The sequence below is a fragment of the Ranitomeya variabilis genome, chromosome 3, assembly GCF_051348905.1.
Source record: "Ranitomeya variabilis isolate aRanVar5 chromosome 3, aRanVar5.hap1, whole genome shotgun sequence".
In the NCBI taxonomy this organism is placed as follows: Eukaryota; Metazoa; Chordata; class Amphibia; order Anura; family Dendrobatidae; genus Ranitomeya; species Ranitomeya variabilis.
In genome coordinates, this window is record NC_135234.1 from 549,921,303 (window position 1) to 549,935,875 (window position 14,573).

The 14,573-nt window shown below is 44.4% G+C and overlaps 1 protein-coding gene across 2 annotated transcripts in view; it reads left to right on the forward strand.

The window, feature by feature from the left end:
• ABCC4 (ATP binding cassette subfamily C member 4 (PEL blood group)) overlaps nt 1–14,573 on the forward strand; it is a 376,997-nt gene that overhangs the window by 294,297 nt on the left and 68,127 nt on the right. For both annotated transcript variants that reach the window (XM_077297155.1, XM_077297156.1), the window contains exon 27: nt 11,521–11,610. In XM_077297155.1, coding sequence (XP_077153270.1) covers nt 11,521–11,610 — 90 coding nt within the window. The remainder of the gene's footprint in view (nt 1–11,520; nt 11,611–14,573) is intronic.

The following is a 14,573-nucleotide window of genomic DNA, read 5'->3' on the forward strand; positions in this document are numbered from 1 at the left end:
TTCATAGACACCAAACATGTCTAGGTTCCCTTTTATCCAAGTAAAAAAAACAAATTCCAAAGTTTGCTTAAAAAATAAAAATTGCGCAATTTTCGGATACCGGTAATTTTGGCGTTTTCATTGTTCTTCTCGCTATGCCATTTGCATAGTTACATATTATTAAGGTTGAAGGAAGACTTTAAAGGCCCCGTCTCACATAGCGAGATCGCTAGCGAGATCGCTGCTGAGTCACAAGTTTTGTGACGCAACAGCGACCTCAGTAGCGATCTCGCTATGTGTGACACGTACCAGCGATCAGGCCCCTGCTGCGAGATCGCTGGTCGTGTCGGAATGGCCTGGACCTTTTTTTGGTCGTTGAGGCCCCGCTGACATCGCTGAATCGGTGTGTGTGACACCGATCCAGCGATGTCTTCACTGGTAACCAGGGTAAACATCGGGTTACTAAGCGCAGGGCCGCGCTTAGTAACCCGATGTTTACCCTGGTTACCAGCGTAAATGTAAAAAAAAACAAACACTACATACTCGCCTTCTGATGTCCGTCAGGTCCCTTGCCGTCCGCTTCCTGCTCTCACTGACTGCCGGCCGTACAGTGAGAAGTGAGAGCACAGCAGTGACGTCACCGCTGCGCTCTGCTCTCACTGTACGGCGGCTCAGTCAGAGCAGGAAGCAGGCGGCAAGGGACCTGGACACCGAAAGGCGAGTATGTAGTGTTTGTTTTTTTTGGTAACCAGGGTAAACATCGGGTTACTAAGCGCGGCCCTGCGCTTAGTAACCCGATGTTTACCCTGGTTACCCGGGTGCTGCAGGGGGACTTCGGCATCGTTGAAGACAGTTTCAACGATGCCGAAGTCGTTCACCTGATCGTTGGTCGCTGGAGAGAGCTGTCTGTGTGACAGCTCCCCAGCGACCACACAGCGACACCAACGATCACGGCCAGGTCATATCGCTGGTCGTGATCGTTGGTAAATCGCTTAGTGAGACGGGGCCTTAAGTCCATCTAGTTCAACCCATAGCCTAACCTAACATGCCCTAACATGTTGATCCAGAGGAAGGCAAAAAAAAACCCATGTGGCAAAGAGTAAGCTCCACATTGGGGAAAAAAAATTCCTTCCCGACTCCACATAAGGCAATCAGACTAGTTCCCTGGATCAACGCCCTATCAAGGAATCTAGTGTACCCTGTGTTCCAAATTATTATGCAAATTGGATTTAAGTGTCATAAAGATTTAATTGTTTTGTTTTTCAAATAAAATCGTGGATGGTATTGTGTCTCAGAGCTCAATGGATCACTGAAATCAATCTTAAACACATGGGATAATTAGTTTTCCAGGTGATTCTAATTAAAGGAAAACTACTTAAAAATGATCTTGTAGAAGCATACAAAAAAATGAACAAGAAGGGGGGAATCAAAAGCCGTGTAACATATAAACCCCTTAAAAATATCAATTTTATTAAATATATTTAAAAATACCACTTCCCAGTGAATACAGAAAAAGTATAATTTAGATACTGCAAAAATCTAGTAGGTGCACCTATCCTGATAAACTGACCCTACATTGGCCTGCTGTCCCTTCCTATCAGTGGAGGTTGGCACCCTGATAGATTATTTGGCGCCCCCACTCCGCGACGGCTATCGCCTGCTGGCCCTGAATATAACTAGCCAGCTATAGGTGGGAAAACAATGAGCAATTAAGAGAGATGAAAAAAAACAAGGGTAGAAGAGTCTAAAGGCCCCGTCTCACACAGCGACGCTGCAGCGATACAGACAACGATGCTGATCGCTGCAGCGTCGCTGTGTGGTCGCTGGGGAGCTGTCACACAGACAGCTCTCTCCAGCGACCAACGATCAGGGGAACGACTTCGGCATCGTTGAAACTGTCTTCAACGATGCCGAAGTCCCCGGGTAACCAGGGTAAACATCGGGTTACTAAGCGCAGGGCCGCGCTTAGTAACCCGATGTTTACCCTGGTTACCAGCGTAAATGTAAAAAAAACCAAACAGTACATACTCACCATCTGTTGCCCGTCAGGTCCCTTGGCGTCTGCTTCCTGCTCTGACTGAGCCGCCGTACAGTGAGAGCAGAGCGCAGCGGTGACGTCACTGCTGTGCTCTCACTTTACGGCGGCTCAGTCAAGGCAGGAAGCAGACGCCAAGGGACCTGACGGGCAACAGATGGTGAGTATGTACTGTTTGTTTTTTTTTACATTTACGCTGGTAACCAGGGTAAACATCGGGTTACTAAGCGCGGCCCTGCGCTTAGTAACCCGATGTTTACCCTGGTTACCAGTGAAGACATCGCTGGATCGGTGTCACACACACCGATTCAGCGATGTCAGCGGGACCTCAACGACCAAAAAAAGGTCCAGGCCATTCTGACACGACCAGCGATCTCGCAGCAGGGGCCTGATCGCTGGTACGTGTCACACATAGCGAGATCGCTACTGAGGTCGCTGTTGCGTCACAAAACTTGTGACTCAGCAGCGATCTCGCTAGCGATCTCGCTATGTGAGGCGGGGCCTTAAGGTGCACACTAAATATATGTTAACAACCTCCCTTAATGAAGTCCCAGACATGACAACATTCTAGGATCATATGACATTGACGCTCATAGACTTAGGGTACTGTCACACAGTACCATTTTAATCGCTACGACGGCACGATCCGTGACGTCGCAGCGATCGTATGATTATCGCTCCAGCGTCGTAGACTGCGGTCACACGTTGCAATCACGGCGCTGGAGCGATGCCGAAGTCCCCGGGTAACCAGGGTAAACATCGGGTTACTAAGCGCAGGGCCGCGCTTAGTAACCCGATGTTTACCCTGGTTACCAGCGTAAACGTAAAAAAACCAAACAGTACATACTTACATTCCGGTGTCTGTCCCCGGCGTTCTGCTTCTCTCCACTGTGTAAGCGCCATAGCCGGAAAGCAGAGCGGTGACGTCACCGCTGTGCTCGCTTTCCGGCCGGCAGGCGCTCACACTGCAGAGAAGCTGAGACGCCGGAGGACAGACACCGGAATGTAAGTATGTACTGTTTGTTTTTTTTACGTTTACGCTGGTAACCAGGGTAAACATCGGGTTACTAAGCGCGGCCCTGCGCTTAGTTACCCGATGTTTACCCTGGTTACAAGCGAACACATCGCTGGATCGCTGTCACACACAACGATCCAGCGATGTCAGCGGGTGATCAAGCGACGAAAGAAAGTTCCAAACGATCTGCTACGACGTACGATTCTCAGCAGGATCCCTGATCGCTGCTGCGTGTCAGACACTGCGATATCGTAACGATATCGCTAGAACGTCACGAATCGTACCGTCGTAGCGATCAAAATGGTACTGTATGACAGTACCCTTAGATGTAGTCATAGTAACGCACAGTTACACAATGATATATCTATGTGCATAAATGGTGAGACATGGATAGGAGGAAAGAAACATAAAAATAAATGACCTAATTAAGTCCCGATTGGGAACTATGCATGGACACACTATCTTGCAATATTAGAGGATCATTATAAAAGGCACATAAAAAGGCTATAGAAAATGTCACACCGTAAACTGCACAGTAGGTGAAATTTCATGCAGATATACCTATGCGGTAGTAGTCAATATTCAGTGCCTAGGTTCATGCATAGTATAATGGGCCAAGAAAATAGACAATGTCAGAGACAACTAGTGAGGGGGATCTCATCCCCAAGACTAAACACTTAGCTCTCAGTCAGAACGCCCCATTGCATAGTTACATATTATTAAGGTTGAAGGAAGACTTTAAGTCCATCTAGTTCAACCCATAGCCTAACCTAACATGCCCTAACATGTTGATCCAGAGGAAGGCAAAAAAAAACCCATGTGGCAAAGAGTAAGCTCCACATTGGGGAAAAAAAATTCCTTCCTGACTCCACATACGGCAATCAGACTAGTTCCCTGGATCAACGCCCTATCAAGGAATCTAGTGTACCCTGTGTTCCAAATTATTATGCAAATTGGATTTAAGTGTCATAAAGATTTAATTGTTTTGTTTTTCAAATACAATCGTGGATGGTATTGTGTCTCAGAGCTCAATGGATCACTGAAATCAATCTTAAACACATGGGATAATTAGTTTTCCAGGTGATTCTAATTAAAGGAAAACTACTTAAAAATGATCTTCCACATTATTAAGCAGGTCACAGTTTTCAAGTAACATAGGAAAGAAAAAGGATCTCTCTGCTGCTGGAAAGCATCAAATAGTGCAATGCCTTGGTGAAGGGATGAAAGCATTAGAAATTTCCCGAAAACTTAAGGTACCTTCACACGAAACGACGCTGCAGCGATAGCGACAACGATGTTGATCGCTGCAGCGTCGCTGTTTGATCGCTGGAGAGCTGTCACACAGACCGCTCTTCAGCGATCAACGATGCCGAGGTCCCCGGGTAACCAGGGTAAACATCGGGTTACTAAGCGCAGGGCCGCGCTTAGTAACCCGATGTTTACCCTGGTTACCATCGTAAAAGTAAAAAAAAACAAACAGTACATACTCACGATCTGATGTCCGTCAGGTCCCTTGCCGTCTGCTTCCTGCTCTGACTGACTGCCGCCGTACAGTGAGAGCAGAGCACAGCGGTGACGTCACCGCTGTGCTGTACTTTCACTTTGCGGCGCTCAAGAACCTTTGGAGTATCATCAAGCAAAAGATCTATGAGGGTGGGAGGCAGTTCACATCAAAACAGCAGCTCTGGGAGGCTATTCCAACTTCATGCAAAGGAATACAAGCAGAAACTCTCCAAAAACTCACAAGTTCAATGGATGCAAGAATTGTGAAGGTGATATCAAAGAAGGGCTCCTATGTTAACATCTAACTTGGCCTGTTGGGATGTTTTGGAGTTAAATAGCTTTTTTGTTCAGTGAATGTGACCTCCTAATGCTGCAAGTTCCCCAAATGAGCATTTTCAGTTCTTTAAAACATATCAAGTGTTTAGAAATTCTACTGTGCCTAATAATTTGGAACAGTGCATTTTAAGTTTTTATTCATTTTGGAGATTATACTGTTATCATTGGGAGGTTTCTTCAATAAAATTCGATGTATACTCTATCAGGTGATTACTTTGTTAGACTGACTGTCATTTGCACCAACCATTTAGGAAAAGCAGAGAAAAATGTAATTTGCATAATAATTTGGAACATAGTGTATATACCCTGTAACATTATACTTTTCCAGAATGGTATCCAGTCCCCTCTTAAATTTAAGTAATGAATCACTCATTACAACATCATACGGCAGAGAGTTCCATAGTCTCAATGCTCTTACAGTAAAGAATCCGCGTCTGTTATTATGCTTAAACCTTCTTTCCTCCAGACGTAGAGGATGCCCCCTTGTCCCTGTCTCAGGTCTATGATTAAAAAGATCATCAGAAAGGTCTTTGTACTGTCCCCTCATATATTTATACATTAAAATAAGATCACCCCTTAGTCTTCGTTTTTCCAAACTAAACAGCCCCAAGTGTAATAACCTATCTTGGTATTGCAGACCCCCCAGTCCTCTAATAACCTTGGTTGCTCTTCTCTGCACCTGCTCTAGTTCAGCTATGTCTTTCTTATATGCCGGAGACCAGAACTGTGCACGGTATTCTAAGTGTGGTCGAACTAGTGACTTGTATAGAAGTAGAATTATGTTCTCCTCATGAGCATCTATGCCTCTTTTAATGCATCCCATTATTTTATTTGCCTTTGTAGCAGCTGCCTGACACTGGCCACTGAATAGGAGTTTGTCATCCATCCATACTCCCAGGTCTTTTTCATTGACGGTTTTGCCCAGAGTTTTAGAATTAAGCACATAGTTATACATCTTATTACTTCTACTCAAGTGCATGACCTTACATTTATCCCCATTAAAGCTCATTTGCCATTTATCATTAGCGATCAGGTTATTTTTTTTTTTATTGATAGATCTGGCGATTCTGAATGCGGCGGCGGCACCAAATATGTTTAGGTTTGATTTTTTTTTTTTTTTATTGTTTCATTTTGATTGGGGCGAAAGGGGGGTAATTTGTGTGTGTGTGTGTATATATATATGTGTGTATATATATGTATGTGTGTGTGTGTGTGTGTGTGTGTATATATATATATATATATATATTTTATTTTATTAAGCACTTTGTTTTAATTTTGGCATGCTTTAATAGCCTCAATGGGAGGCTAGCAACATCCATTAGTCGATCGCCCCTGCTACATAGAGGTGATGCACAGATCACCTCTATGCAGCAGAATTGCAGGCTTGCTATGAGCGCCGACCACTGGCTGGCGCTCATGGCAATCTGCCATCAACAACCATAGAGGTCTCGAGGAGACCTCTGGTTGTGATGGCAATGCACCGATGACCCATGATCACGTGACTGGGTCAGTGGTGCGAGTACTTCCGGCCCCGCGGCAGCACTTGTTAAATGCTGCTGTCAGTTTGACAGCGGCATTTAACTAGTTAATGGGCGCGGGCGGATCGCGTTTCCGCTCGCGCCCATTGCGTGCACATGTTAGCTGTTCAAAACATCTGACATGTCGTGGCTTTGAGGTGGGTTCACCGCCGGAGCCCACCTCAAAGCGGGGGATACTGCCAGCTGACGTACTATTCCGTCAGCTGGCAGAAAGGGGTTAAGGGTGCATACCCACTGTCAGTAAACGCTGCGGGTTGGACACTGCGTACATATGTAGCGGCCAGATGTTACAGCATAGTGGATGGAATTTAAAGAAATCCCATGCCCAATATGTGTGCACAGATACCTGCGGGTCACCCGCAGAGACGGACATGCAGCGCGTCTTTCCATACCGCAGCATGTCAATTTATCTTGCGGAAATGCAAGTCTCCGCGAGATAAATCTCACCTGTACAATGTATAAAAAACTGTGAATCCGCAGGGTTCAATGAATACATGCGGAATCACCTGCGTTCAAAAGCCGGCAGCGCTCAGGACGGGAGCGCACTTGTGCTGCATACAAATTACTGACCGTGTGCACCTACCCAAACAGAAAGCTGCTAATCGGTGGTGTAGACAGACTGGTAATACACTGCTCAGCATTCTGAGATCTGCTAGATATTCAGGAGAGAAAACTGTGATTCTATCGCAACTGCAGCACCCAGTAAACTAAGTGATACAAAGCTGGAATCAGGATCTCTGTCCCTATATCATGTTGATGTCAGATTACATAGCAAAAGCCTTCTGACAGATTACATTTCATGAATTCATGTCAAAGTGTTCAGTATCACAGACTGATATAACTGCTGGTGACCACATCTGTATTTCTAAAGCTGGTCCACGATACAAGAAGTAATTGACAACTGGGTAAAGATCCGCTCATGCCAAAGGGAAGACTGCAAGAAAATAACATGGCAGTAAGTTGCAGGTATCATAGTGATACTGGATTTAAAAGTGGTGTATAGGAAAGTAGTGAACACTAAATAGCTCACCCTGAAGAGCTTGGTGCCACAAGTTAACTTGCCAAATATATGCCATGCCAGAGCTGACCAGTCATCTATAAAGGTGCCAATGCACATTACATTGATGTCAGCTACGTCCACCGGTTACAGCGGGACCAGCACACAACATCTGATGAGTATTTTTATTTTTGGCCAGTAGTTGCTTGCCAGATGTCAGGGAGAAGAACTCTGACTTCTGCTCTTATAGGAGATGCACCAGTTTTAGATGTGTTTATCATCAGCAAATTCACCTCTTTAAAACTGGAACTTGCGCACACTCAGCCGAATCAAGGGTGCCTGTGTATGCGGAGCTGAGGGTAGGAATTGCTGTCTGACAACCTTAATGTACTAAAGGTGCACCTCCCCCCCCCCCCCCCCCCCAGTCGTTTCAAACTAAAAGAGCCATCTTGTGCAGCAGTAATGCTGCATTCTGACAAGGTGGCTCTTTTAGTTCTGGGTGCTGTAACTGCCGAAATAATCGGTTTTGTAATTTGTCCCAAATACCTGGTCTTCAGTCCTGGAGGCAGGCCTTTCCCCCGTGCTTCAGACAGCACACAGCGGTCACTCACATATTCTTGGCGCCGGGCGCCGTCTCCTCAGCGCTGTTTTGAAAGTAGCCAGCGCCTGCACTCTTTTCCCCTGCCTGGTGCAGGCGCAGTGAGCGCTGCCCGTCTGTCCTCATATGCAGTCCAGCTGACTGCGCCTGTGTGGCCGCCCTGCCTGTGAATTCCAGCCCCGCAGTGACTTATGATTTATTCACATTGCGGGACTGAAGAAAGGTATTTCTGACAAATTATTAAACGGATTATTTCTCTAGCTACAGCACCCAGAACTAAAAGAGCCACCTTGTCAGAATGCAGCATTACTGCTGCACAAGGTGGCTCTTTTAGTTTGAAACGACTGGGGGGGTGACAGGTTCCCTTTAAAGGGAAGGTGCCATAAAAAAGTCAGCAGTTGAAAAAATGCGAAGTATTAATGTCTTATCATTGTTAAGAAAAATGTTATGATTTGTTTTTAATGAAGTAAAATATGAAAAAGAATTTATAAAGGTTTGGTATTTCCACTTTTAAATACTAGGAGGAGCAGCTGCTGTAATTTGCCTTGAAAACTTAGTGTACATCTAGCTCACATTACAACTGCAGTAAATGTGGGCGGGATCTGATCACGTGTGATGTCACTGCTCCCCGCCCCTTCTGGGTAATTGTTAAGAGATAAGAAAGGATGAAGTATAGGATCACAGTGAGGAGCCAATTTGTGGGTGACTGCCAGTACTACTGACAAGTAAACTGTCACCAAGGACGGATGGCAGCACGGATCGTGTTATTTAGTGCTGCTCGCTGTATAATAAACTGGGATTAGCTACGCAGAGTGAAACACACGCTGGTGTTATTCACAGCACGTGATACACCACACGTATCTAGATACAGGGCTCAGTGTAGTGTATCACATGATGGGTTTAGATATACTGGTCTGTGGAATATCGCACATGATGGGATTAGGTACAGTGGTCTTGGGCGTATCACACATGATGGGATTAGGTACAGTGGTCTTGGGCGTATCACACATGATGGGATTAGGTACAGTGGTCTTGGGCATATCACACATGATGGGATTAGGTACAGTGGTCTTGGGCGTATCACACATGATGGGATTAGGTACAGTGGTCTTGGGCGTATCACACATGATGGGATTAGGTACAGTGGTCTTGGGCATATCACACATGATGGGATTAGGTACAGTGGTCTTGGGCGTATCACACATGATGGGATTAGGTACAGTGGTCTTGGGCGTATCACACATGATGGGATTAGGTACAGTGGTCTTGGGCGTATCACACATGATGGGATTAGGTACAGTGGTCTTGGGCGTATCACACATGATGGGATTAGGTACAGTGGTCTTGGGCGTATCACACATGATGGGATTAGGTACAGTGGTCTTGGGCATATCACACATGATGGGATTAGATACAGCAGCCTTGGAAGTATCTCACATGGGATTAGATACAGTGGTCTGGCGAGTGTCGCGCATGGTGGGATTTGATACAGGGCTGTGGGGAGTATTGCACATGATAGGATTAGCTACAGGGGTCTGGGGAGTTTCACATAATGGGATTAGATACAGCGGCCTTGGGCATATCACACGTGATGGGATTAGATACAGTAGCTTTGGGAGTATCACACATGATGGGATTAGATACAGCTGTCTGTGGCGCATCACAAGTTATTATATACAGCAGTCTGGGGAGTATCACACATGTCGGTATTAGATACAGTAGTCTGGGGAATATCACACATGATTTGATTAGATATCTTTTCACTTTATACTGTATTTCTTACTTGAAGTTGCAATCATCCAATCTCTTCTACTATACATAGTAAAATACACATGTGCGTATACACATAGGAAAACAGACAGAAAAATACACATGCACGCTCACACTCCGGCGTTTCCGGCTTTTTCGCCGGAGACAAAAACCGTCGCTATGGAAGTTTATTCCGGAAACGGCAGATTTGCTGGATCCGGCGAAAACCGGATGAAACGCAAGATCATCTGGCGCTAATACAAGTCTATGGGGAATAAAACAGATCCGGCGGATCCGTTTTTTTAAAATTAGCCGGATTGAGCCTGACGGCGAAAACCTGATGTGTGAAAGGGGCCTAAGATGCGGGAGAAGCAGCCTCAAAGCAAGAGATGCAGTCTGCCGTAACTGAGGTGTGCAAGTGTCGTGCTCAGACACTCACACCCCCACCACTGAAAATGGCAGGCCCCAGTGACTAAAGTAAAAATCACTGTAATAAATAAAACAATATTAAAGTTGTTCGTTTAATTTTATATTAAAAATAATTGATTATATAATTAATACAAAAATTACCTTCCTTTTAATAGATCTGCTTAGAAGAGGTAGACCACACAATGACACCCCTTTGTCTTACTGTGCTATAGGTTGGGCTATCACACATAAACCTGTGACTATCATAATGTTCCTAGAGTGTGGTGGATCACTTTGTCCTCAGGAGCAGTTCTTAGGATTTTATAACTTGCACTTTTCTTTTCTACAGTATATTGATTCTAAATTTCTGGACTTATGACATTGGTGGCTTATTTTGGATTGGTTATATACAGTACATGATCAATGAAGGTCCAGCACCCCCAGCAATCAGCTATTTTTACCTTTGATGGTGGCAGAATGTAAAGGGGGAAGAAAGCCAGCATTTCATGGCTCTAATCACTGTGTACTGGCTCCTGCCAACAACTGCAGCTCAGGTCCCCTTAATTTGGATAGAAAGTGAGCTGCAGTTCTAGGCAGAGACCACTATACAGTGAACAGGGCCGTGCTGTTCACACTTCAATCACTGTTTACTTCCAGCTGCCACCAGAGCTACAAGCAGGTGATTAGTGGGGGTGCTTTATCCTGGACAATCTTTTATCACCTATCCAGGGGTTAGATGAAAATTGGTTCATTGGCGAAGATCCATGTGCAAGAAAAATCTCCCAATCCCTCTCTACCAGAACTTCTATGGTGGGAAGAAGTTGTATGGAGAGGTGGCCAAGCAATTTTATAATATACACAGTATAGCCTAGTACGTTCTTTAATACCCCTTTACCATAGTATTTTTATGTCCTGGCGATTTTTAGCATTCATGTGTATATTTTTCCCTTTTACGCTGCAGTGTACATTTTGTAAGAAAAGGACAAATGAATAAAATATAGGGTGATATAACATTGCTACATGTTCCCAAGCAGTACAAGAGTCAGTAAAAAGGTCCATCGCCTTATGGCTTATGAAAGCAGGTGATTCTCTCCGGGTATAAGTGCCCTCTTTCAGCCTCTGTGCAGCTCTCCACATTATATGACAGCAGACAATTAAGTACAGCTACAAGATTATACTTGCAAATACAAATGAATAGAATATCAACTGGGAAAATATTACCATGACAGTGGAAAACCATTAGTAACAAACAAAACAAAAATCTATACAAAAGAGACATCTTACTCATTCACAATTATCTATTCTTTATGTTTTTATCATTTGTGCTTTATTATATTCCATTTTCTATTTCTCAAATAACAGGAGCCAGTATTATTCACTGGGACAATGAGGAAAAACCTTGATCCTTTCGACGAGCACAGTGATGATGAGCTGTGGGATGTTTTAGAAGAGGTACTGACAACACAATAAGATGGATTTGTGCTCAGCTATAGTCTTTCTGTAAGGCCTCATTCAGACGTCGGGGTTTTTCACATATGTAAAAATATGGTATCCGTGTTATTCCTGGATTGATAAATAAATTACAGAGCTTTTCCTAGCCAATGCTAAACACAGCCCGCACAAGGGCTGCACCCTGAGGATACCCGTGTGCTGTGCGTGTTTTGTAATGTCATTTTACATCCAGAATGAAATGGACATGTCTCCATGAATTTTACACTGCAACACGGTCCACGAAAAAATGCATGCATGAATAGTAATGTATATTATAACGGGTCCGTGTTCAGTATGTGAAAAACACAAAACGCGTACGGGCAACGCGGACGTGTGAATGAGGCCCAACATTTGTGTGCATGTGAACGGTCTGCTGCTATATCAGGATGTTTCTTAAGTGTAAATTTCGCTTCAATCTTTTTTTCATAAATCAATAATGCACATGAAATTAAGCAACTTTGTAATATATCTTATCGGAGAAATCTGCTTTCTCTTCCAGGACTGATCATTCATATTCAAAATTCTCAATTCATGGGTAAAATCTGTATTTTGTGATGACAGATTTTCACATTACTGAAACTGGAGATGGGAGTTGTCAAAGGGAACCTGTCAGGTCACCCGTGCCCCCAAACCATCAGCAGTTGTCTACATAGCTAAATACCAAGCCTAACCGTTCCTTTACATTACGCACACAAACAGATCTTTAGAAAAAGTACTTCTAATGTCTGCTTATGATATGTAAGTTAGGGCTTTGACTAGTCGATGAGGCGTTAGTGTCCCCAGACTAGTCAGCCCACTCAGCATGTTACCACACCCCTGTGGGATTGATAACCTGACTCAGAAAGGTCTGTGGTATTCATACCTTGTGCATGCGCACGTCTTCTTTCCCTCACTGCATTGATCCTCTGAAGCCAGGTGTACACGTGCAAGCTTCAGATATTCTCACTGCGCATGTACGGGAGTTCTCTTCACTTCCGATCATGCACAGTGTGCCTCTCTGAAGTATATAGAGGTAGTAATCTTATGGGTGATACCCTGGTTAGAATTGTTTAATGCACAGTTGGAAAGGAACCGTGCCATAAAATTATTTTCTCGAATGACCACCATACATATGCCACTTTGCTATGCTTGGGCCATCACACTGATCCTCCATACATTCTCTCTGAGATTATAAAGTCGGCCATATACTTTAGATGGCTCTCGGCCTTTCGTTGCTACAGATGATTGTTTAGCTAACATCCATCTCGGCCAACTGTCCCATACACAGGTACACCCATTCGGCTGAGCGCTACTGGGTTCTTCATGAAAAAGCCGCCTGCAGAGACATAGTCTGGCGACGTATCTCCTAGAGAACAATGCAGATTAGCAGTCCGAAAACAGACATGCACAATCAACATCTCCAACAATCAGTGGACTTGTGCCCCTGTGTACATTAGAACATCAGCCGAACTTGTTGATACTGGTGGTTTGGCTGACATTAATCTATTGTGTATGGAGGACTTAACACCTTGAACCAGCTGCCTGAAATGTCAATGTCTGTCTAAAGTATTATTCTATGTACCGCTTTTTTAATACATGTGAACAAATGTTTATAAAGAAGGAATATAAACCAGCTCACCCGTGATGCATAAACCAATCTTCGGGAGCACGGACCCGCTGTGTCCAGGTTTATAGAATCCAAAAAAGGAGAATGTCCACCTTCACCGAATCCGTAAAAAAGAGTTTTCTTTATTCACAAACTTTCGCATAGAGGATACAGACTTCAGCACGAGCCATGTGGGTAAGAATCTCAACGCGTTTCTGGAGACTAAGCTCCCTTAATCATCATCATCATGATTAAGGGACCTAAAGGTACCTTCACATTAAGCGACGCTGCAGCGATAGCGACAACGATGCTGATCGCTGCAGCGTCGCTGTTTGATCGCTGGAGAGCTGTCACACAGACCGCTCTCCAGCGACCAACGATGCTGAGGTCCCCGGGTAACCAGGGTAAACATCGGGTTACTAAGCGCAGGGCCGCGCTTAGTAACCCGATGTTTACCCTGGTTACCAGCGTAAAATGTAAAAAAAACAAACAGTGCATACTTACATTCGCGTCCCCCGGCGTCCGCTTCCTGCACTGACTGAGCTCCGGCCCTAACAGCAGAGCGGTGACGTCACCGCTGTGCTGTACTTTCACTTTCACTTTACGGCGCTCAGTCAGTGTGGGAAGCGGACGCCGGGGGACGCGAAGGTGAGTATGTACTGTTTGTTTTTTTTACATTTTACACTGGTAACCAGGGTAAACGTCGGGTTACTAAGCGCGGCCCTGCGCTTAGTAACCCGATGTTTACCCTGGTTACCAGTGTAAAACATTGCTGGCATCGTTGCTTTTGGTGTCAAACACGACGATACACGCCGGTCTGACGACCAAATAAAGTTCTGAACTTTGTTCAACGACCAGCGATATCACAGCAGGATCCTGATCGCTGCTGCGTGTCAAACTAAACGATATTGCTAGCCAGGACGCTGCAACGTCACGGATCGCTAGCGATATCGTTTAGTGTGAAGGTACCTTTAGTCTCCAGAAACGCGTTGAGATTCTTACCCATATGGCTCGTGCTGAAGTCTGTATCCTCTGTGCTTAAAGTTTGTGAATAAAGAAAACTCTTCTTTACGGATTCGGTGAAGCTGGACATTCTCCTTTTTTGAACAAATGTTTATTACAACACAAATTGTGTATGAATAAATCAAGTGCTATGGTCATTTTGAAACACAAATGTGAACACCGTATTTTAATTTCTTTTGTGGCTTAAATAGACATGTGAAAACTTATATGTCAGCAATTTGCCTTTTCTGGACTTGCTAATAGTGTAAATTGACACTGATGAATTTATTGATTGCCATATAAATAGTGAATAGATGAAAAGTTAGAACATTATGCT